This window comes from Phragmites australis, chromosome 23, assembly GCF_958298935.1.
Source record: "Phragmites australis chromosome 23, lpPhrAust1.1, whole genome shotgun sequence".
NCBI lineage: Eukaryota > Viridiplantae > Streptophyta > Magnoliopsida > Poales > Poaceae > Phragmites > Phragmites australis.
The window spans coordinates 22,780,537-22,803,943 of NC_084943.1; the positions used below are offsets into that span (position 1 = coordinate 22,780,537).

Below are 23,407 nucleotides of genomic sequence, written 5' to 3' on the forward strand. Positions count from 1 at the left end.
AGAATCGCAAATCAACGATGAAATTCGATGAACTCACGGAAGACCTTCTTCTTCCTCTTTGCTCCCTTTCTTCTTCTTCTTTCTTTTTTCTTCTTTTCTCTTTTGCTTTCTTCTTGGTCTTCCTCCTCTTCCTCTTCCTTCTTTTTTTCTCTTATCCTTTCTTCTTCTTCTTCCTCTTCCTTCTTCTTTTCCTTCTTCTTTTCTTTCCTAGCCGGTCGTCCCCTTCTCCTCCCTGCCCATCTGCTCCCACTAGCCCACCCAGCTTCAACCTTCACTGGCTGGCAGTGCACAGCGGTCGGCTGGCCCGGGGAGCGCAATGGCAACCTGGTGCAACACAACTTGGCGCGGTAGCGGTGGTAGCCGGGACGAGTAGGGGCCCAGCAACAGCGACGACTGGGGTGGGCGGCAGGCTTGCAGTTTGGCATGGAGCAGTCGGCGACTCTGTCGAATGGGTGGGATCGAATGAGGATAGATCCCCGGCCTTATTCTTTTCTTCTTCTTTATCCAAAGTTCTAAATTTACTGGGCTTAATGCAGATTCACTAAGTGCCCAAACAAGATATTTGATAGCAAATTGGATTTGTCTCGACGAGATCTACGCATCCGAGGTCTCCGATCGTCCATCCGAGCATCGGTTCAAAATGTCAAATTTTGTACTCCTCGCAGGTCCTATGGTCAACAAAAGAATTTCGTATTTTTAAGTATTACAATGTTAGCTTCTCTCCCCGACTACCTACATACAACGGAGCTCTCCGATTACGTTTAGGTCTATTTAGGCTAGCCAAACACATCCTTATACTCAGTTTCAGAGATTAATGTGAAACCAACAGGACTTATGGTTGTTATTTTAAGAGAGATCTGTGTACACTATGTGATTCGTCTATTTGAGACATCTCCTACTATTTCTACAAGTTCGTAAGTTCGGCGGTTCAACAATCGTCGGCATATTAGCATTTTGTCACTTTTTTTCAGAATAATTTTTCTTGTTGGGACCTGCAACTAAAATATCATCTAGTAATTATAAGATTTAGCACAACTTTAGGGGGAAAAAGAGGAGATAATTCACCACCGGAAACCGACTCAAACAAATCAATCAAACTGCAACCAAGTCAAAGAACATGACCGCTGCCTTGACTTTGGTGTTGATATATATGTGCAGCCATGGTCCATGAAAGCAGCTGTGACCATCATCTGCAATAAGATCAGAAAGAGTCCTCAACCATTAAAAAAGAGCATCAATTAAGATGCATTCTAAGTCAAGTATTGAGTTCTTAAAAGTTTGTGCAGGTTAATTAAATAATTTTCTAATTTCTCCAACTCGCGCCAAAAAAAAAAGAAAGAAAAGAAAATTTTCATTGACTTGACTTGGGCCAAAATTTCCAACATATAATTCAACATGTGTGTCCATGACAGTAAAAGGGCCAATTAAGCAGAGGCCATCCAAACTTACCAATACAGCAACCACAGCCAGAATCCATCACCATGTAAGAAAGCTATCTAGCCCTAGAAACCTCTCACACACTTAGCTATCAAGAAACAAGACTATCCTACAGCCATGGAGGAGAAGAAACTGTCGGAAAGGACCAAGGAGAGCGGCGGCGTAGCAGAAGATGGAACCGAAGAGGATGATTTGGTGTTCCCGGGGTTCCGGTTCCATCCGACGGACCAGGAGCTCTTGGGATTCTATCTGAAGAGGAAGGTGGAGAAAAAGGGTTTCAGTATTGAGATCATCAAGGAGATCGATATCTACAAGCATGACCCCTGGGATCTTCCAAGTAAGTTTTAATCTCATAGAACTGCTATCCAAAACCAATTATTTTTTGATCGCATGGAACTGCCGTCAGAAACCAATTATTTCTTTAAACCAAGACCAATTACAGAAGTCACAGGAGATTGATATTCTCAACAAGGATTCAGATGAGCAAGATAGAGACTCAAAATTACACATGACTATTACGCATGAACATGACTTGCATGCATGCATGGACATGCATGTGTAATGAAATTAACTGTGTGGATGCATGCATGCAGATGAAGCTTGGCATGTGCTGCAGGGAGCAGCAGAGAAAGACTGGTACTTCTTCTGCCTGCGTGGTCGCAAGTACAGGAACAGCATCCGGCCCAACCGCGTCACCGGTTCCGGCTTCTGGAAGGCCACCGGCATCGACAAGCACATACACGATGGCGCCGGCGGTGAGTGCATCGGGCTCAAGAAGTCCCTCGTCTACTACCGCGGCAGCGCCGGCAGGGGCACCAAGACTGATTGGATGATGCACGAGTTCCGTCTCCCCTCGACGTCGTCGTCGGCCGACCTCCAAGATGCAGTAAATGCCAATTCAGATCGATACTTAATTAACTGCATGCTGGTAAATTAGAACAAAACTAAGTTAATTTTTGTGTCCATTTTACGATTGATGAATTATCACAGGAAATATGGACGATCTGCCGGATCTTCAAGAGGAACATGTCCTACAACCGGAGGTGCCAGCAGCAAGAACACGGCAACAAACAGAACCATCAGCAGCAGCAGTTGGATTACTACGCATACCGCCATCACCAGCACCACTACACAAGCGGCGCTTCCATGGAGAGCAGCTTCGAGTCGTCTGAGGCGAGAGAAGCTCAAGCCACTGAACAACACCGCCAGCCGTTCTTGCTGCACGGTTTCCATGGCGCGTCGTCGGCCGCCGTGACGACGATGACGTCTAGAATGATGGGAGCTCCGCCGCCACCGGCGGCGTCGGGCTGGAGCGAGCTGACGAGGTTCCGGGATGGCGGCAGCAGCTGGGACGAGCTCGGGAGGATCGTGGAGATCGCAACAGATGCTACCTACGTGTAAATACCGATCGTAGCCTTCATGGTTGTGACAGTATACCTGACTTTACTTGTGGATAAATACACTACCGACGGTCAAGTGAATTTACATCGCTCGCATGTACATGAGTGTGGAGCAGCTAGGTAGCTATAGCTGCATATGCATGCTTGCGTGCATCTTACTTGCAGTACTCACTGAATGTGATATGTATCGTAGTTTGCTGCGGAGAAGCTCCCATGAGCTCCTTGTTTTTATAAAAGATGTGTGCAGTTCTCTCTGGGACACTAAAATGACTGAGATGTATCAATTGGAATGGAATGGAAAATAAGTTTAGAATGTTTAGTGAGTTCCATATTTTTGCATTAACTATTACTTGGTGTAGTGATATCTTAGTTTTGTGCATTATCTATGAACATGCATTCTTTGGGGTTCACCGGTGTAATTATATTACTAATAGATACTACTATTATTTACAAAACATGCACACATAGTTTGCAAGTCCAATTGTTTTTAGACATGATGTAAATTTAGTACTCTCTGTATCGACAAAATTAGGATTCTGATTTTCAGAGTCAATAGGAGCATCTAACCATTAGAAGCAACTCTGATGGTTTTACCATTATATTTTTTTCTGCCACGTCTAGGAGAAAACTTATAGAAGTATACCCAAGACACAGAAAAGTTATAAAAATTGTAGATTTATATTTGGAGAGTGACCTCAAGTTCTCTCATTCCTTCAAGCCCGATGGTTTGCTCAAATTTGGCCAATCGAAAGATCCTCAAAACGAGAAAAAAGAAAGAAAAACAAAAAGAGGGGATGTATGGGACGAAAGAAATGGGCTAGAAACAGGCGCCCGTAAAATAAGATCTTCCCGAAAATGATAACCCATCACATCAACGGTGATTCGTGACGTTACGTTATCAAAGTGGAGCACGATTGGATTAGATTAGCCGCTGAGCTATCATCCTCTCTGGGTCCACACGCCGGATAGCTCGCCGCCGCCGGTCCACACGTCCACCGTGCACCTGCACCGCGGCCGTCATGTCCGCCGCCGCCGCTCGCTGCCTCCTTGTCCCAGCATCGCCGCCGGCGACGGGATCGCCGGAGACCGTCAAGGCCCCCGCCTCCATCCCCACCTCCTGCCCCGATGCCTCTGTTCCTGTCCGCGCTGCCGTCGGTCCGAGTTCCGGCCGCCGGATCCCAGCGTCGCCGCTCCGGTGCTCTTCGTCGGCGGCGGCGATCCCCGCCGCGCCGGAGCTCGGCGTGCTTCTGGAGGTGGAAGGGTGAGAGCCTCAAAACCCCCGTCTTTTTTGTGCTCGGTTCGTGGATTCATCTAGTTCTTATCCCAAAAGGAACGTCTTTTCTGCTTCTAGAACATAGCAGTTGCTGAAGCTAGAGCGGTTTATGTTACTCATCTGTCCACCGGAATTAGAAATGATGGATTAGAACTTAGAACAGCTCTGCAAATGTAGAAAACGTCTGGAAACCGTGGACAGACATAACGTGCCCTCTGTCTAACAAGATGATTCGTCGACTGGAGACAAGTGATGGTAATAACCGATGTAGTGTCTGGTTGTTTGTTATGGATTCTTCCGAGTTCCGTGGCATGTTTATCGATCTTAAGTGTATCATGATTCGTTCTTGAACAAACACTAATTTTTATTGAGGCTACTGTGGAAATGTGGTGATCTTTCAAAAAAAAAAAAAAACAGTGGAAATGTGGTAGGCTTTTTCTTTTTCCTTTTTTTCTGCATTGTTTATTTTCGGATGGTACTGTTTCTAATTGAGTATTCCCTCTTTACCTCTTCCTCCAGAGTTCTTGCAGATGTCTACCGCTTCGGCAATCGCCAAGCTTTCAATGTAGGTACGGAACATATAAATATACTTCTATGCTTAACGTCCTTACCAAGTTCTATTACAGTTCCGTACCACTTTATTTTCTCTAATATATGCTGTGCCGAGGTTGAAATGGAAAGGAGCTAATTCATTAGATAAACCATGGAGGACTATAATAGAATAGAAGTCTGGCTGCACATGTTTGCATAGTTTTTACCTGTCTTGATTTAATACAGCCTAACTTGTTTTTTCGTCAGCATTTCAAAGTCTTGGGCTAGATTGTGCAAATTGGACGGAGCCAATATATGCTGATTTAGTGAGGTGCGTATTGAATTTTTTAGCCTCGTCAAACTTGAGCATCACACGTCCTGTCTTTAACTGCATTGATTTAAGTGTTGACATCGCCGATTGGAACGTTTTCCCTTGCTACTTTGTTCCCTTCTGTTCGGCCTCTAATAGTTCCTTTTACTTCTGCACGAAGAATACAATTTGGACTGGACTGAATGGGGTGTTTCCTTTTCTCTTTATGTTGATTATTTTCCTAAAGCTTCATTGTTTTCTAGGAAATCTCGAGGTGATGAGGAAATGATGCTGGTATTATTCTTTGACAGGGTATGTTCCGTTTCTACCCCAGTTCCCTCTTTGTTAAGTAACTTGAGAAACTAAATTGAGATGTGTATTGATTTATTATTTTGTGATAAGTGATTGATAATATGTGGTTTTGGTTGAGTGCCTATTTAATTATAAATATATAGTTATATATACAATGATTGATCTTAACTAACCAAAGTAGCAAAGAATTAGAAATTATGTTGTTGTCTTGGTGCAGAAAGTTTACACTCACCGAATAGTCCGGTGTGAGGGTGTTTGACATCACCGGATAGTCTAGTGTGTGGCAGTTGTGAGCATTGGAGTTTTTTCAGCATAAAGGCAGAGAAAAATTTATTCACCGGAAGATCCGGTGTGGGTGAGAGTGAGCACGGGACTAATTCTTGTAGAGAAATATTTTTGACGCTAAATTTGGAGAGAGTGCCGAATGGTCCGGTGTTGGCAATGGGTGCACACCAGACTAATATTTCTAGAAGGGTTGAAATGTGTGTACCAGGAGCAGTTCTGCTCACCAGATGGTCCGAGGTATGCAATGTTGAACACCAGAAATTTTTCAGCGCAGAGGGCAAGTTGAAGGCACCGGATGGTCTGGTGTTGCCAGTGTGAGCATCAGAAGTGGTCATCGGACTAATTTTTCTAGAGAGGAATGCAAACTGGGCTCCAGTAGAATTGTACTCATCGGATGGTCCGGTGTTGCACTGGTGTGAACGTCGGACCATCCAGTGTTCACATTTTTGTTACGTCTGATATTTTTCAACTTGATTTTGATTTGGACTAACATGTGATGATGTTATATGGTTTTGGAGATGCATGTTTGCTTGTCTAATGATGTGTAGGTTGGATGTAACTTGGCGGTCGATGGCGAGTGATCGGGGCCAAGCGGGGTGTTTGGTGCCGAACGGTTAAGGAGACTGGGCGGAGTCAAGGGTGATCCCAACTGTACACATGAAGGTCAAGCAAAGCATGAGGTGAAGGATGAAGACGACGTGTTGACAAAATAAAACGAAGAGAATGTCGGTGCAAGTGACAAGTCGGTCCAAGGGATCGAGAGCGGGAGAGACTTGCGATGATCAAGATCTCAAGATGGAGGACACGTGTTAATATCGACAGACTTGCTTGAGGTGAAAGCAAGCAGTTGTGAGGCACGCCTTGAGAAGCATGTGAGTCGGTTTTCCGGTTTGGCCACAAAACCACGAGCGAATGGAGTGCACATGGTATTATCGCGAAGCTTGCGTCGAGACGAAGATAAGTCGTAAAGGCGCCACGGTCGTTCGATAAATGGAGGAGAAAATAGACCAAAATATATCCGATGGTAGGTAGGAATGTACTACAAGAGATATGTATTTTAGGAGCAGTTAAGGAAACTTATACGTCAAGTTTCCTAGGCTATAAATAGAGGGCTATAGCTGGTTGGGGAGGTGTCTCTTGAGCCATCTATATGAGAGCCTTGTGCTAGGATTTTATAGGAGAGGATGAGAAGTGCTTAGCCTATATAATAGATAAGAGTTTTGAGAGATAAACCTTTGTAATCTGCTTAAAATAGGGCTAACATCTTTGAGTAATAAAGTTTATATTTTAGCATATGCTTGAATTCCCCTCTTTCTAGTTTTTGTCTATTGGTTCCCTTGCAAGTTTGCAAGTTTTTTGGTTTCTAGTTTTGATTTTCTTTTTGGTTTTTGAGCTGAAATTTCAGCACCTTGTGAGGTCGTTCTTCTTGTTGCTAGAGGTATAAAATTCACATACACACGTTTATGTGATGAGGTATTGAATTCCCTTTCCTCTAGACAATCAACTTAGAGAGTTTCGTTGCTTGGTGCTCATCTTTTCTTATTTCTTTGCAAGTTGTGATCTTTCGAGTGTTAAAACACATGGATTGATCTTAAATACTCCCTCCGTCCCAGTTTAGAGGGCGTATAAAAATTTTCTGCAATACCAAGATCGGTGAGCCTTCTTCCTCCAATTCCTTATCTGCCCTTAATTAAGCGCATGCAGAATTAATCCGGCCGCAGAACCCAGGCAACGCTCGCCATGCAGCGTTCGCTTCGTGCAGCCATGCAGCAGCGCGGCACTCTTTTTCCCTCGCGCGCATGCAGCCGTTGCCGCGCGCTGCAATTTTTCCCTCGCGCGCTGTAGATTCTTTTCCCTTCCCTCGCGCCAAGCTCCGATCCTTCTCGCGCGCCCCTGGAAGGTTAGCGCCAAGCACGCAGATGTTTTTGCAGGTTAGCGCCTGGAAGGTTAGCGCCTGGAAGTTTTGCGGAATTTTGCAGGTTAGCGCCAGTATTTAGCCCGTGGCAGTTAGTGCGCGGCAGAATTCAGAGCCGCCCATAATTTTAAATTCAATCATGTTTTCATCCTATAAATCCTCTCTCCTCTTCTCCACCAGGCCATGAACACAGCAAGCCATCCACCACTCTCTCCTACTCTTCTCTCATCCGTTAGCATGCTCAACAACAATGGCGAATTTCTATCATCCGATCCATTGGGAAGATATTGACGACTACAATGGCACTATCACTGACCTCACTTTTGATCTTGAGTGGGATGATAGCGATGAAGGTACTCGGATCATTTGTTGTGTTGTTGTGTTGCCCAATCATGCTTACCCTAGATAGATCATGTATTGAATGGGTGTGCCTTGCTGTCTTGCTTGAAGATGATGGTGCCCCTGCCCATGACGAAGAAGATGCAGTCCCTGCACAAGGTTCCGTCGCTGCCCATGGTGGTGCACAAGGTGAAGAGGATGGCGTCCATGCCGCTGCACAAGGTAAGCCATGTCCTACTCATTTTGCATCAGAAAAGGATGACGTCCAGGATTGTCTTTGATTATTTTCGTTTTTGACACATTTGTAGATCAAGTTGCCAATGTCCCAAGGAGGAATCAGTATACTGATGATCAACGCCGGTCCATTTATAGCATGCTTCTAGAAAGGACTTCTTTAGGCACATTGAAAAATGGAGTGACGAAGGCCGTTTCTATTGAAACGGGTGTGCCTTTGAGAGTTGTGCAACGGATATGGCTAAACGGACAGCGGGGTGGTGGGGTACACGCTGTCTTTAGCAAGAAGGCAAAGAATTGTGGCTTCAAACGAGTAGCCTTCGATTCCGAAGTGATAAAAGATGTGCCTTTGAGTGGGCGAACGACAATCCGGGATCTAGCCGGGGCTCTAAACATTTCAAAGAGCACGTTATTTAGGCGGTTGAAAGAAGGGAAGTTTAGGCGGCACACGAATGACATTAAATTTACCTTAACCGAAGAAAACAAGATAGCACAGGTTCGATTTTGCCTGTCAATGCTAGATAACTTAAGCATGCCGCAAGAACCAACTTTTCAGGGTATGTACAACATCGTGTACATAGATGAGAAGTGGTTCTATCGGACGAGGAAATGTCAGAAGTTCTACTTGGCGCTAGATGAGGACAAGCCGGAAAGAACCACAAAGAGTAAGAATTTCATAGATAAGGTGATGTTCCTCGCTGCAATTGCAAGACCTAGATATGATGGGGATGGGAATGCTACTTTTTCTGGAAAGATAGGAATTTTTCCTTTCACTTTTGTAGAGCCGGCGAAGAGAAGAAGTGTGAATAGGCCTGCCGGTACAATGGTGACCAAGGCAATGACATCGGTAACTAGGGAAACAAGCCGTGAGTACCTTGTGAACAAGGTATTGCCCGCAATCAAGCAGAAATGGCCAGCGGAGGAAATTGGTACACCTATATTCATCCAGCAGGACAATGCTAAGACGCACATTGCAATCGATGATTTGGAGTTTTCTCATGTGGCAATGGAAGATGGTTTTGACATAAGGTTGATGTGCCAACCACCCAACTCTCCCGATCTCAATGTCCTAGATCTTGGTTTTTTTGCGGCCATTCAATCCATGTTTCAAAAGTTATCTCCAAGTAGTGTTGAAGACATTGTCGCCAAGGTAATCCAAGCTTTTGACGAGTATCCAATTGATAGGAGTAATCGTATTTTTCTCACTCACCAATCATGCATGAGAGAGATTTTGCGTCAAAAAGGAGGGCAACACTATGCAATCCCACATTTGAAGAAGCAATCACTTGAGAGGAATGGTGTTCTTCCTGTTGGGTTGCAATGTGACCCAGAAATTGTAAACGAAGCAATTGAGTACATCAATTAGATTACATTCTTGCAAATGTAATTAAAACATGCATGGAGCTCTGAATTTCTAACTGCACTTGTACTGTTTGTCTTCCCATAGCTAGATTTATCGTTGTTCTTGGCAACATCCATGACGCTTGTGCTTGCTGTCCTCGCTGTCGATGAGATCGGCGAGCACCCGCTTGTGCTTTGCGTCGCCTTCGTCGAGCTCCGTCTGCAGGACCCGTCTCATCTATTTATGCACGGAATCTTGCATGGCTTGTGGCTTCGACTTGCTGCTACATGGCGCCATGCAGCGTGCGTTTATGGTGCAGTTATGCAGCATGCATAACAAAGCATTCACAGGGGCAGGATCGGAAAAAAGGCTCTGCATGCGGTGAGGCGCCTTATACTCTGGGACAACATGTGAAAAGTTATGCGCCCTCTAAACTGGGACGGAGGGAGTAGAACCTATGATTCATATCCCATCCATTGAGTTATATTGTCTTGATTTTCTCCTGTTAAAACTTCTCTCTATTTTTGCTTCCACTTGAGTTTTAGATGCATTGTGTGATCCAAATAGGAGAAGGTCATCGATTTCGTAAGAAATTTGTTAAGGCGTCTATTCACCTTCCCATCTACTTCCTCCGATTGTAAATGTAGGTCGTTTTAGACTTATGCACAAGGATTAAGAAAGTAGATCGAATGACCTTGTTGCCTCTTATTTATTCCGCATTGGAAAAGATAACTCATTTATTTGTGAGAGTGATAGTATTTATTAAACAAGGGCAAGAAGGGAACAAAAGAGAAAAAAATGCATAGAAGTTTGAGAATGACTTATATTTAGAGAATAATTGATGAGGCTAAAACGATCTACATTTGCAATCAGAGGGAGTACTTGCCAATCTTGTTCCTACAATTGGTATCAGAGTCGGTATGGATTTGTTGATCTTAACCGGCTTTGTAATCTGTAGGCGACATAGAGAGAAGTGAGAAGATTCCGCTGTTTGATGGCCATGATTTTTCGTACTGGAAGGTGCGCATGGAGGCTTATCTTTTAAACCAAGGAAGTGCAATATGGGAAGAGTTGATTCCAACTACGAGATCCCTACTGCTCGCACGAGTTAAGTTCAAATCGAACAGTATGAGGCCAACAATAAGGCTAGAAATATTTTGCTCACTAGCATGAGTCGGAATGAGTTTAACAAGGTCTAGCACCTCTGTACTGCCCGAGAGATCTAAAATACTCTGAGTATCTTTCATGAAGGCACTAATCAGATTAAGGTCAGACGCCAAAGAACATACAACAAAGAATACCAAATGTTTGTGCAAGGCCATGGAGAGTCTTGGGATGCGATATTTGCTCGCTTTGATGGGATTGCTAGCAATCTTCGATCAACTGGTGTTTTGCCCTATTCTGACTACGAGAGGGTGATCAAGCTTCTCTATGCTCTTGACCGTATCATATGGGAAGTAAAGATCTCGAGTATTAAAGAGTCTTCAAGTTATGACACGTTGACTTGTGATGAGCTCTTCAGCAAGCTCAAATCCACCGAGATAGCTAAGGTGGCTCGGATCGGTCTCAGAAATCCCCTGTCTCAGAACATAGCGTTGATTTCCGGACCTGGTGGTGGCATTCAGTCCGCAGCTGGCTTTTCTTGTGCTAATACTTAATCGAGTAGATTTGCTTTGTCTTCCTTGGTTTCTGTCATAGGGGAGCAGGTGAACGCGCTGGACGATGAAGACCTTGCGCTGATTGTGTAGAAGTTCACCCTCTTCTACAACAATCGCTGAGACCGGAGGAGGGGTGGTTCTCGTGCCTGCTTTGAGTGTGGTGACACTATCCACTTCAAGGCAGACTGCGCCAAGCTCAAGAAGAGGGAGGACAGCGATCACGACTACAACAAGCATAAGAAGAAGAATAAGAAGCCCTTCTTCAAGAAGGACCATAACAAGATGGCCAAGAAGACGGCCAAAACGGCTTCTAGGGCATTCGTGGTGACTCTTAGCGACATCGACACTTCTTCTAGCGATGAGGAGAGCTCGGAGGAGGATGAACCGCAAGCAAAGAACAAGAAGGCCAATGACTTCACTGGCCTTTGCTTCATGGCGAACGACAACAACGATGACAGCGACCCTGAGCTGGATCCTTCCGAGGTATTACCTTTCTATGACCAGCTTTCCATCCAAGTTGATACCTTGAATGGTGCTCTTGTTAGCCAAGATAGGTTATTTAAGAAAGCTATGCGTGAGTTGAAAGATTTCAGGCCTAAGTATGAGTCTGTCTCTACTGAACTTGCATTACTTAGGTCTAGGTCCGATGTTTAGGAGTGTGAGAGTTTCCTGATTGTCATGGATAAACTTGCCGAGCTTTGTAATGTGCATGCTCAAGTCGTCAGTCGGCTTGAGAGTACCGACAAGAAGCTCCTTGAGGAGGAGTCTAGGTCTACTCTCTGATGTGTTGGTAAGAATTGTCATTTGCTTGCGAAAGATCTTGAACCTAAAGACAAGCGTATGAAGAAGCTAAAGTCTAGAATGGAGAGTGCTGGGAGTTCTAAGGATGTGCAGCCAAATTGTTCCACCTGCACCATCTTTCAGGACAAACTCAGCTGGGTTAAATGGCAAGTTCAAAAGCTTTTGACTGAGAATGAGTACCTCCTTTCTCTGGTGGAGAACTGCTCAGAGGGCAAAGGAAAAATGAATTTAATCTTGGCTATGTGTGTTGATAAGGCGGGTTTGGCTCTTAGGTTGGATTTTGAGAGAGTGACTTACAGTGAGGAGAGTAAGACTGTATTCATCACATCTACTATCCTAGAAGCTGGGTGGCTTACAGTGAGGACAGTAAGACTATATTCATCACACCTATTATCTTAGAAGCTGAGAAGTTCAAAATCAATGTCACACCACAATCCATCAAGAAACACATTCCTCAACCTACAAAGAAAAACCCGCACCACAACCCAAGAGAGTTCCACAGCCTAAGATGAGAGAGCCTGTAAGAGAGCCCCGAGTGATTGATAGTCGAGTTCCCTAGAGACGTTACCATTACATCTACTGCCAGAGAGAGTGTCACTTGGTTGGATTTTGCTTCCGCCATAGGAAAGATGAGCGACGTGAGTGGGAGTAGAGCACCCGGTACATGTACTGCCCCTCTGTTGGTATACAAGAGCCTTTTCATCGGTTCCACTCACGAGTCCCTAGCGCTTTTCAGTCTCTTCCTAGAGATGTTGTCCGGCGTGGATTTTGTCATGACTCATGTGGTTTTGTTCCACGTATAAGAGGTTTTGAGTCTCAGCGTTTTGGCAGACCACGTTTTACTCATCGTGGTACTTGGCCTCAGTGTACTAGACCTGTTTTACCTGCACTTGCTTTTATCACTTCAGGCTGGATGACCCAGTACTAGATTTCCAAGATGTTTTTGACTAACCCTAGTACTGAGTCATTCACCTATTATTCTTCTCATATGTAGGTGGCAGGCGGAGACTTGGAGAACAAGTGGCTCATTGACTCCAGTTGTTCGCGCCACATGAACGAAGATTCATCATGTTTCTCTAGCCTCACTCTTGCGAAGCGACAAAACTACATCACATTCGGGGATGATCGGAAAGGAAGGGTAAAAGCCAAATATATGGTAAGGGTGAATGAGAGTTTCACTCTTAAGGATGTAACTTTGGTGGAGCATCTGGGATACAACCTTCTCTCTATATCTCAGTTGTTAGATGAGGACTTGGAAGTGCATTCCAAAAGTGATACTTATCGAGTTCTCGATTCTTCTGGCACTTCGATTTGCACTATTTCTTGAGTTGGGAGAGTTTTTGGAGCTGATTTTTCTGAGTCTCTTGGTTCTTCTCGTTGCTTGATTGCTCAACCTTCTTCTGAGCTTTGGGTATGGCATAGGAGACTAGGGCACATGAGTTTTATTTTACTTACTCGTTTGAGTGCCCTAGGCTTGATCTGATGATTGTCCAAGCTCAAGTTTGAGAAGAATCTTATTTGTGTTTCTTGTCGATATGGCAAAATGGTTGCTGCCTCCTACCCACCAGTTAATCTAGTGATGACTGAACGACCAGGATAACTTCACCATATGGACATTATTCGTCATTCTCGAGTTCATTCGGCAGGTAGGAAGTGGTATGTTCTTGTCATTGTTGATGATTTCTCTCGCTACTCTTGGATCTTCTTTCTTGTGAGCAAGGATGAAGTGTTCTCACACTTTCGGAGCTTAGCTTAAAGATTGTTCAAGGAACTCCCGGTGCATTGAAAGCAAATCACAATGATATTGACACCGAGTTCAAGAACTAACTTTTTGATGCTTTCTGTCTTGAGCATGGCATTGAGCATTAGTTTTCTGCACCACGCGTTCATCAACAAAATGACGTGATTGAAAGGAAGAACATAACTTTAGTAGAGATGGCTAGGACAATACTCGATGAGCATAGGACTCATATAATGTTTTGGGCTGAGACCATAAGCACAATATGTTACATCTTTAATCGGATTTTCTTGTGCTCGATATTGAATTTGGCTTCTTATGAGTTGCGCTTTGGAAGGAAGCCGAAGATTTCGCATTTGAGAGTCTTCGGTTGCAAGTGCTTCATCCTAAAGCGTGGCAATCTTGATAAGTTCGAGTCACATTCTTATGATGGCATTTTCTTATGATATTCTCCTCATGATCATTCTTACAGGGTCTTTAATCTTAGCACTAACACCATCATAGAGTCATGTGATGTGACCTTTGATGCAACAACTCCCTGTGCGAGTTCTGTCTTTGAGTGTGTAGGTGATCAAGAGATAAGTGAGAGCATCTTTGTAGATGGTGACCTTCCAGCTCTCAGTGAGGACGAGGATGATCCACTACTCCCCTTGACCACACTTGCTTCAGAGCTGGCACCTGCTTCTTCTACTCCAGCAGAGGGTCCTGCAGCGTCTACTTCCACTTCAGCTGCTCTTGAGCCTACACCAGCATAGGTTGAGGGGGAGTTCACCTCTAGGCGTGAGGTTCATCAACACATTCAGCGGCGATACCCTTCACACATAATGATCGGAGATCTTGATGAGAGGGTAACAAGGTCCAAGATCACTTTTCATGCTCATTTTACTGATTCTGCATTCGTTGCTTCTTTTGAGCCCCGTGATGTTGGACATGCTATTTCTGATTCGAGTTGGGTCAATACCATGCATGAAGAGTTAGAAAATTTTGAGAGAAACCAAGTTTGGGTTCTTGTAGATCCACCTCTCAATGTTCACACCATAAGCACAAAATAGGTTTTCAGAAACAAATAGGGCAAGGATGGGTCTATAGTGAGAAATAAGGATAAACTAGTAGCTCAAGATTTCACTCAGGTTGAGGGGATAGACTTTGGAGAGACCTTTGCACTCATAGCTAGGCTAGAAGCTATTAGGATCTTTCTTGCATTCGCGGCATCCAAGGATTTCAAGTTGTATCAAATGGATGTCAAGAGTGCTTTCCTAAATGGTTTCATTCAGAAAAAGGTGTATGTCAAGCAACCCTTAGGCTTTGAGCACCCCAAATACCCACATAGAGTTTACAAGCTTAGAAAGGCTCTATATAGGCTTAAGCAGGCACATAGAGCTTGGTATGATAGGCTTAGGTATTTTGTTGATAGAACATGGGTATGTGATGGGGTCAGCCAATAAAACTTTATTTACTCTCAGGCATGATAATAATTTCTTACTTGTTTAGATTTACGTGGATGATATCATTTTTTGTGGTTCTTTTCATGCACTTGTGGCTAAGTGTACAGAAACTATGAGCAGAAAATTTGAGATATCGATGATGGGCGAGCTCAATTTATCTTTAGACTGCAAATCAAGCAATGTAAGTAAGGTACATTCGTTTACCAAACGAAGTACACCAAGAATTTGCTGAAGAAGTTCGACATAAGCGATGCAAAGCTATTAGTGATACCGATGGCTACCTCGATCGTGCTTGATCCGGATGAAGATGGTGAAGAGGTGGACCAGCGGGAGTACAGGAGCATGATCGACTTCCTTCTGTACTTGACATCGACAAGACCCGATATCCACTTCGTCGTCTGCTTGTGTGCTCGCTTCTAGGCTTCGCCGAGGACGTCTCACCGCCAAGTGGTGAAAAGCATTCTAAGGTATCTCAAGCACACTCTCGAGTATGAACTTTGGTTTTCTGCTTACTCTTTGTTTTCTCTTTGAGGCTTTTCTGAAGCGAATTTTACTGGTTGTTGAATTGACAGGAAGAGTACATCTGGTACCTGTCATTTCTTGGGTACTTCTCTTGTGTGTTTCTCTTCTCGTAAGCAGTCTAGTATTGCGTAGTCTACTGCTGAAGCTGAATATGTAGCTGTTGCTCACATATTTTATGGATGGTTGCTACCTTGAGGGATTTTGGGTTGGATTTCAGGAGTGTGCCTTTTTTGTGTAATAACAACAGTACTATCAGCTTAACCAACAACCCAATTCAATACTCCATAACCAAACTCATAGATGTGAGATTTCACTTTCTAAGAGATCACAATAAGAAGGGAGACATAAACTTGACATACATTGATATCCAACACCAGCTAGTCGACATTTTTACCAAGCCTCCTGATACCACCAGATTTGCCTATTTGAGAGGAGAGCTTGAAGTGTGACATCCCTATAGCATTGTGTGAGGGAGGTGCTCTTGTAAATACTCTATCTTACTTTTGTTGCATTTGTATCGCATAGTATCATGTAAGATACTCATGGTAGTTGAGCTTCACTTATATGTCTATTGTACTTTTTTACTAGTTGTGAATTTGTGCTAAGTGTATTGGATATATAACAATTTATACAAGTTTAGGCTCTTATTGAAACATGATATAAAATCTGTTGAGCAAGCTTGTCTTTTCGAATAATGAACTTGAAATATGAACATAATCTCTTATCACATTTGAGTATTTGCTTTAACTTGATAAGTGCTTAAATTAGGGCTTGTTCTGTAAAAGCTTGTGCTAGGCCATTTTATTCAGTTCAGGGGATTAAGGATCTTTGACCTTTGCCTATGTAAATGTTTAGCCCATAATTAACTCTTGGGAGAACATGTGCTCTTTTGTGTCGTAAAGTCACAATTTGTTTTGGCTTTATAAAAAATTTCATATCTTGAATCCTATGTTGAGCAAATAAAATGAATGATCATGTTATGAGCTAAATTTGAATCCAATATCGTGGCTTAATGCTCGTGTGGTTTGCCAAAAAAGTAAACCCGTGATTTCTTAAGTTCACATGAGGATAGTAAAATGATCAAAATGCTAAAGCTAAAATTGTGCTTTTTATTATGCTAAGAATGCTTTTATTTTATTTTATCAAACTAAAGCTTGGATTGATATGTGGGTGTTTGCATAGCTCGTCGAGATGAACTTGGTTGTCTAGTTTAAACTTGACATAACACTAGAGTCTCTAATCTTTGCATTGATCATTAAACTACGGATGCCTTTGTGGTGACATCTTTTGAATAATTGAACAACATGATCAAAACTTGCTATACTCTCGGTGTTTGTGACATAGAATCATTTTGAGATTTTGTGCGCCTTTGAGTTATATTGTTCACTCTTCATAGTCATTTGACATCTCTAGTACTTGCAAGTGTTTTGTAATCTATATGTGAAGCTTTATAGGTTTACATTTCATTTGCATCTTTATGCTTTTCATAATGTTTGGTTCTTGATGTTTGTATTGCCAAAGGAGGAGAAAATATGCATTAATCCACAAAAGCAAATCTTGCATGATGAAAGGTGGAGGAAATCTATAATGAAAAATGTGCATTCTTCAAGGGGGAGCATGAGTATTTGCATTTGAGTTTTTGAGGTTTTTAGCTTGCCTTTCTTCTGTTCTTAGGCATTTGCAATCCTTCTTATGCCGAGATATGTTCTTACTTTTTCTCGAGTTTTTGGTCATTTTGATGAGCTTCTTGTGCGATCTTCAAATCTTCCTTTGTTCTTTGTGATATTGTCAATACACTCATCAAGGTGGAGATTGAGAAATCAAGTTGAGATGTGCCTTGTTTTATCATTTGTGATGAGTGATTGACAATATGTGGCTTTGGTTGAGTGTCCATAGTTATGTATGCAATGATTGATCTTGACCAACCAAAGTAGCAAAGAATTAGAGATTATATCATTGTCTCGGTGCAGAAAGTTTACACTCACCGGAAAGTCTAGTGTGAGGGTGTTTGACCTCACCGGATAGTCTGGTGTGTGACAGTTGTGAGCACCAGAGTTTTTTCAGCGCCGAGGCAGAGAAAATTTCATTCACCGGAAGGTCCGATGTGGGTAAGAGTGGGCACCGAACTAATTCTTGCAGAGAAGGATTTTTTACGCTAAATTTGGAAAGAGTCCCGGATGGTCCGGTGTTGGCAATGGGTGCACATCGGACTAATGTTTCTAGAAGGGCTGAAATGTGTGTACCAGGAACAGTTGTGCTCACCAGATGGTCCGGTTGTGCAATGTTGAACACCGAAAATTTTTCAGCTCAGAGGGCAAGTTGAATGCACCGGATAGTCCGGTGTTGGCAGTGTGAGCACCAAAAGTGGTCACCGGACTAATTTTTATAGAGAGGAATGCAAATCGGGCTTCAGTAGAATTGTACTCACTGGATGGTCCGGAGTTGCACTGGTGTGAACGCTGGACCATCTAGTGTTCATATTTTTGTTATGTTTGATCTTTTTCAACTTAATTTTGATTTGAACTAACATGTGATGATGTTATATGGTTATGTAGATGCACGTTTGCTTGTTTAATGATGTGCAGGTGTTGGATGCAACTTAGCGGTGGATGGTGGGTGATCGGGACCAAGCGGATGCTTGGTGCCAGACGATTAAGGAGGCCGAGCGGAGTCAATGTGATTCTAACTGTACACATAAAGGTCAAGCAAAACATGAGGTGAAGGATGAAGACGTCGTGTTGACAAAGTCAAGCGAAGGGGATGCCGGTGCAAGTGACAAGGCGGTCCAAGGGATCGGGAGCAGGAGAGACTTGCCGACGGTCCAGATCGCAAGGCGAAGGATACGCGTCAATATCGGAAGACTTGATTGAGGTCAAAGCAAGCAACTATGAGTCACGCCTTGAGAAGCATGCGAGTCGGTTTTTCGGTTTGGCCATGAAACCACAGGCGGATGGAGTGCATGTGGCATCATCGCGAAGCTTGCGTTGAGGCGAAACTAAGTTGTGAAGGTGCCACGGTCGTCCAATGGATGGAGGAGAAAATGGACCAAAATACCCTCGGTGGTAGGAATGTATTACAAGATAGGGGTATTTTGGGAACAGTGAAGGAAACTTAGGGGTCAAGTTTCCTAAGCTATAAATTGAGGGGTATGGCTGGTTAGGGAGGTGTCCTTTGAGCCATCTACATGAAAGCCTTGTGTTAGGGTTTTAGATAATGGAAAGATGAGTGCTTAGCTTATATAATAGGTGAGAGTTTTGAGAGATAAATCTTTATAATTCGTCTAAAATAGGACTGATCTCTTTGTGTAATGAAGTTTATATTTTAGCATATGCTTGAATTCCCCTCCTTCTAGTTTGTCTCTATTGGTTCTCTTGCAAGTTTTTCGGTTTTCGGTTTTTATTTTCGTTTTGGTTTTTAGGTTGAAATTTTAGCACATTATGAAGTCATTCTTCTTGTTGCTAGAGACATAAAATTCGTATACACACGCTTATGTGATGGGGTCTTGAATTCTCTTGCCTTTAAACAATCAACTTAGAGAGTTTCGTTGCTCGGTGCTCATCTTTTCTTATTTTTTGCAAGTTATGATATTTCGAGTGTTAAGACAAATAGATTGATCTTAAATGAAACATATGATTCATATACCATCTCTGGACTCGTGTTGCCTCGATTTTCTCATGTTAAAACTTCTCTCTATTTTTACTTCCGCTTGAGTTTAAGTTGCGTTGGGTGATCTAAATAGGAAGAGACTATCAATTTTACAAGAATTATTGAGACGTCTATTCCCCTTCCTCTTATCGTCAATCTCGTTCCTACATAAATATTAGCAAATTTGGCTACATGACATTTCCGCAGCATTTGCTCGAAAACATTGGAAAAACAGGACATCTAGTGAATGCCAGTAAATTGCGTCTGTAGTCATATTTTCCTTAAAAAATTATTTGTTTCTCCCATGCAACAAACTGTTTGTCATATACTCCGTAACATAGCTTTGTGGAGCTGACTAATTGCATTTACGGATACATTGAATTTGTGGAATTTGACTCCTTTCTCCTGACTTCACACAGATTGGCTGGCCTACGTCTTTGCCAACTAGCGAGAAAGGATCATTTATAAAAAGTGCTCTCCGTGAAAAGGTAAGGATACACTTCATCAAGCATTACTTTACTACTCTCTATGACATCAGGCGCTTAACAAGTTCGCTTGAGCTGTCCTCTGGCTAGTAGTCTGGAACTGATTTTTCATCATTTTCATCATAGCCAGACTCTCTTGATTCCACCTGAATTTTCCAAATGTAGTTCACTTTGTGTCATGTTTATTTTAAATCAATCAGGGTTCTCATTCTCGTGGGTGCACATGATTCATTAATGGTTCTGCTAAGGAAGCGGGACACCAAACTGATTTTATCCAGTGCAAACTGGAAGGCGGTTTAGCAGTTAGGAAAATGTTTGGAACGTTTGAATATAACCTGAAAGCAGGGTTACTTTTCTTATTTCCTGTTCGATGCACTAGTTTTTATGGTTGCTTTTGTCCATTAGTACCTAGTATTCATTACTAATTGACATCTGATTTCAATCAACTTAACTAATCAAGAGCCTGATTTTACAACCGAGATCAAAATGGACCAGGGGTTTCTTCTCTTTCACCTGTTTTCAGTATAAATACCTTTCTAGTGATTTCGTTGTGCATTATTCTTCTCCTAGTTGAAAGCTTTGGAAGAGTTCTCAACTTCTGACAGCTTATCGCTGCGGCCTGGAGTCGAAAAGTAAGCCTACAATTTCCTGTTTTCTTGAAATTGTTACAAAATCTCTCTAGATAGAGTGCTCTAGGAGAGTTTGAGCTATTGTTGATAGAGTGCTTCAGGATCACTAGAAATTACTTGTAAGATGCAATCTCCATAGCCTATAGTATGCGAGGTTGTTCTTTGTTCCCCTACTTAAGGAATTTGCAAGAATTTTGGGACCATTGTACAAAATCCTAATGGATCATATATGAGGACTTTGCTGTCATCGTAAAAAAGGACCGAAGTCGCAGCATCTTAAACTAAAAGTTTCTGCATGTTGTGATACCCATGCAGCTTGTTTTAATTTCATCAGTACATGAGCATTTATAAGTAGATTGTCTTTGTCCTTATTTTGATATTATTTATTCTTCGCTTGCAATATGAATGACTCTATCTTGGACTTTAAGCTGCCTTATGTCTGATGTTGCATATGAAATCATTCAAAGGTTCATTGATGATGCACTTAGTGAGGGTGTCCCTGTGGCCATATTAGCAACATATGGGAGAAATGGAGAAAAGATGTCAAGGTGCGGTTTATATTCTGTTAATTTTTTTGTCATGTCAACTCTTGTAGTTTGTCTGAAACTAAACTTTCTCACTTTGGGATATGATGCATGACAATGTTGTTCTGTCAAGACTCAAGATAACATGCTACTGAACGATTCATGGTATCAACCTACTTCGTGTACTCTTTTCTTTTCCCTTCGACTGCAGGTCTATAATTGAAAAGTTAGGCCCTGAGAGAACATCAAAAACAAAGATTGTTGGAAAAGAAGAGGTTGAAGGAAGCTTATTTGGGCAGCTTGTACTTGGTAAAGGTGTTGCATCTAGTTTGGATGAGCAACTTGTCAGGGAAGCCCAAAAGGCTGGTGAGTATTACTACTTGGAACAATTGCAGCCTCATTCATGTTTTTGTTTTAGTTCCAGGATCATTTGGAGTTAATTCTAAATACTCTGTTGCGACAGCTTCTGCAGAGAAGCAGAGGATAGCAGAAGAGGTTGCATCCATCCTAAAACTTACCGTTGACATCACAGCGTCCGAAAGGTTATTGCAAACTCTGATTGGGCATAACTTTTGCACTTCCATGGGAGAATTTTATCTGAATCTCATTGCCCAATCACCATTCTCAGCTCAGAGAAGATAATAGCAACTCTGCGTGCCGGGTCTGAATATGTTGGTTGCGACGTGCAAAACTGCGTTCTTGTTGCTGGTAGCCAATCTGGCGTCCTTGCAGCCGAACGCATTGGCATGCCATGCGTAGTTGTTCGTAGCAGGTAAAACCGCCTTCCCCTGCCATGTACCTTGCTGATTTCGACCATGACTCCAGTGCTTGTTGTCTTTATAAAATTTGTGACTGTCAGCTTTACAGCCAGAGCGGAATTTCACTCTGCGAAGGCCGTCATGGATGGATTTGGCGGCACAGACCTCACCATATCAAAACTACTGAACAAGAAGTGGTCTTAATAACGTATTATTAGTGAACCTAGCAATAGCTTGGTTGGTACAGCCATTGAGAGGTTATCTACCCAGGTTCGAATCCGGATGCTCGTGGATGGTGTGAGTACTTTTCTAAAAGATTTGATACTACTCTCTCTTAAGACAATGCTAGGGGCATCTTCTTCACTAGCTCGAGTTTTTTTTTCTTCATAATAATGAATCAACTATAAAAACTAAGGATTGGATTGGAGAGTGTTGTGAATTTGTAATGATCTAGTGCTGACCAATGTGAGGCTTAATAAAAACTAGAGCATGTTCCTGAAAGAAAGCCATGAGAAGCACAAACAGCTGCTTTTGTTACAATTGAGCTATAATTTGAACGAGCAATTCCGATGTTCAATAAATGTAACACCCTGGTACCTTTACAAGCTTAGAGCGCTACTAATCTATCCACAGACCCACCGAACATAAAAATATTGACAGCACCTTCTCTAAAACTAGAGGTATAACTGATCAAACATTACATAACAAGAGTTAAATATATCATCACACTAACAGTAGTAAGCATCCTAGCAAAAGAAACATACCTCAAACATATAATGCAACAACGAGGCAAACAGACATCAGAACGACAAAGAGACACCGAACTAGCATTACAAATAAAAAGACAAAAAGGTGAAGGTGATGATGCATAAGTCGTGCTACTACCCCTCCCAAATGCTCGACGTCACCTCAAGCGCACCTGGACAGATAGCAATGCTGCTACCTCTCAACAAGTGAATTGTTTTAACAAGCTATTTAGCTATAATTGATTAAGTGAACATCTTTAATAGAAAATTAGAAACTGAACAGTTTATCAACATTTAGAAACATGATTAAACCTGATAAAACATCAACAATAGCATACTACCATATGCTAGCTATGATTCACCATATCAGTATTAACCAAAACGATAAAAAAAACTTCTTTGCAATATAAGAACAACATCGAAGTAATCAAAGTAAAAACATCCATATGAATGCATATGCATGCACATATCATGCTCTTCCTCACACTTACCCCTCCACAAGCAACGTACGGCGTTGTATCGGTACAATCACAGCTATAAGACGGCGATAAAACTTCCAATGCAAGATGCTATGCTCATGATATGCTTCATGGCCAACAATATAACTTCGCAGATATGCATAATACTTCCAGCATTGAATACTATAATAAATAAACAACTTCAAAACGACAAATCTCGCTTACTTCACTTTTTAGTTCAAGAATTCGAGTAAGCTTCAGAAAGTAAATATTAAGATATCACGCATAATCGAACAACATAATTTTAACATAGGTATATACATCATACTTCGCATTCGAGGAATATAAACAAATGCAAGGAGAAGACATATCTCACTTCCTTTACCTCATAATCTAGGAAAAACATCACTTCTTCAGAAGGCAGAAAGTAAGTTAGGTGCTCACATTTAATTTAATAAATTATTAGTAAGTTCAGTAATTAAAAGATGAAGGTAATCAAATGACAGGTTAAAGCATAGACATCTGCTACATTCACTTTCTTTTACCAATGACGAAAACGGGAACTAGATTCGTCTTGAAATGGCAACACCTAGACAAATGCATACATTAGTACCAAAACA

At 42.3% G+C, this 23,407-nt stretch overlaps 2 protein-coding genes across 3 annotated transcripts; both read left to right on the top strand.

Moving 5' to 3' along the window:
• The first annotated feature begins 1,414 nt into the window (after window positions 1-1,414).
• LOC133906794 (transcription factor JUNGBRUNNEN 1-like) lies at window positions 1,415-3,094 on the top strand. Its single transcript, XM_062348808.1, has 3 exons — window positions 1,415-1,774; window positions 2,031-2,323; window positions 2,428-3,094. Exons 1-3 carry the CDS (start codon window positions 1,555-1,557, stop codon window positions 2,836-2,838), a joined length of 924 nt encoding a protein of 307 aa, XP_062204792.1. The 5' UTR covers window positions 1,415-1,554; the 3' UTR covers window positions 2,839-3,094.
• Window positions 3,095-3,478: 384 nt separating this feature from the next.
• On the top strand, window positions 3,479-22,059 carry LOC133906509 (CBBY-like protein). 2 transcript variants are annotated; one of them, XM_062348431.1, is made up of 11 exons: window positions 3,479-4,098; window positions 4,630-4,679; window positions 4,909-4,972; window positions 5,215-5,263; window positions 19,607-19,675; window positions 20,243-20,304; window positions 20,769-20,849; window positions 21,037-21,191; window positions 21,289-21,367; window positions 21,454-21,597; window positions 21,685-22,059. In XM_062348431.1, the coding sequence occupies exons 1-11, from the start codon at window positions 3,857-3,859 to the stop codon at window positions 21,785-21,787; spliced, it is 1,098 nt and encodes a 365-aa protein (XP_062204415.1). In that variant the 5' UTR covers window positions 3,479-3,856; the 3' UTR covers window positions 21,788-22,059. The 2 variants fall into 2 exon arrangements, with proteins under 2 accessions (XP_062204415.1, XP_062204416.1); XM_062348432.1 differs by having other exon boundaries at window positions 4,018-4,098; window positions 4,630-4,675.
• Window positions 22,060-23,407: the final 1,348 nt, after the last annotated feature.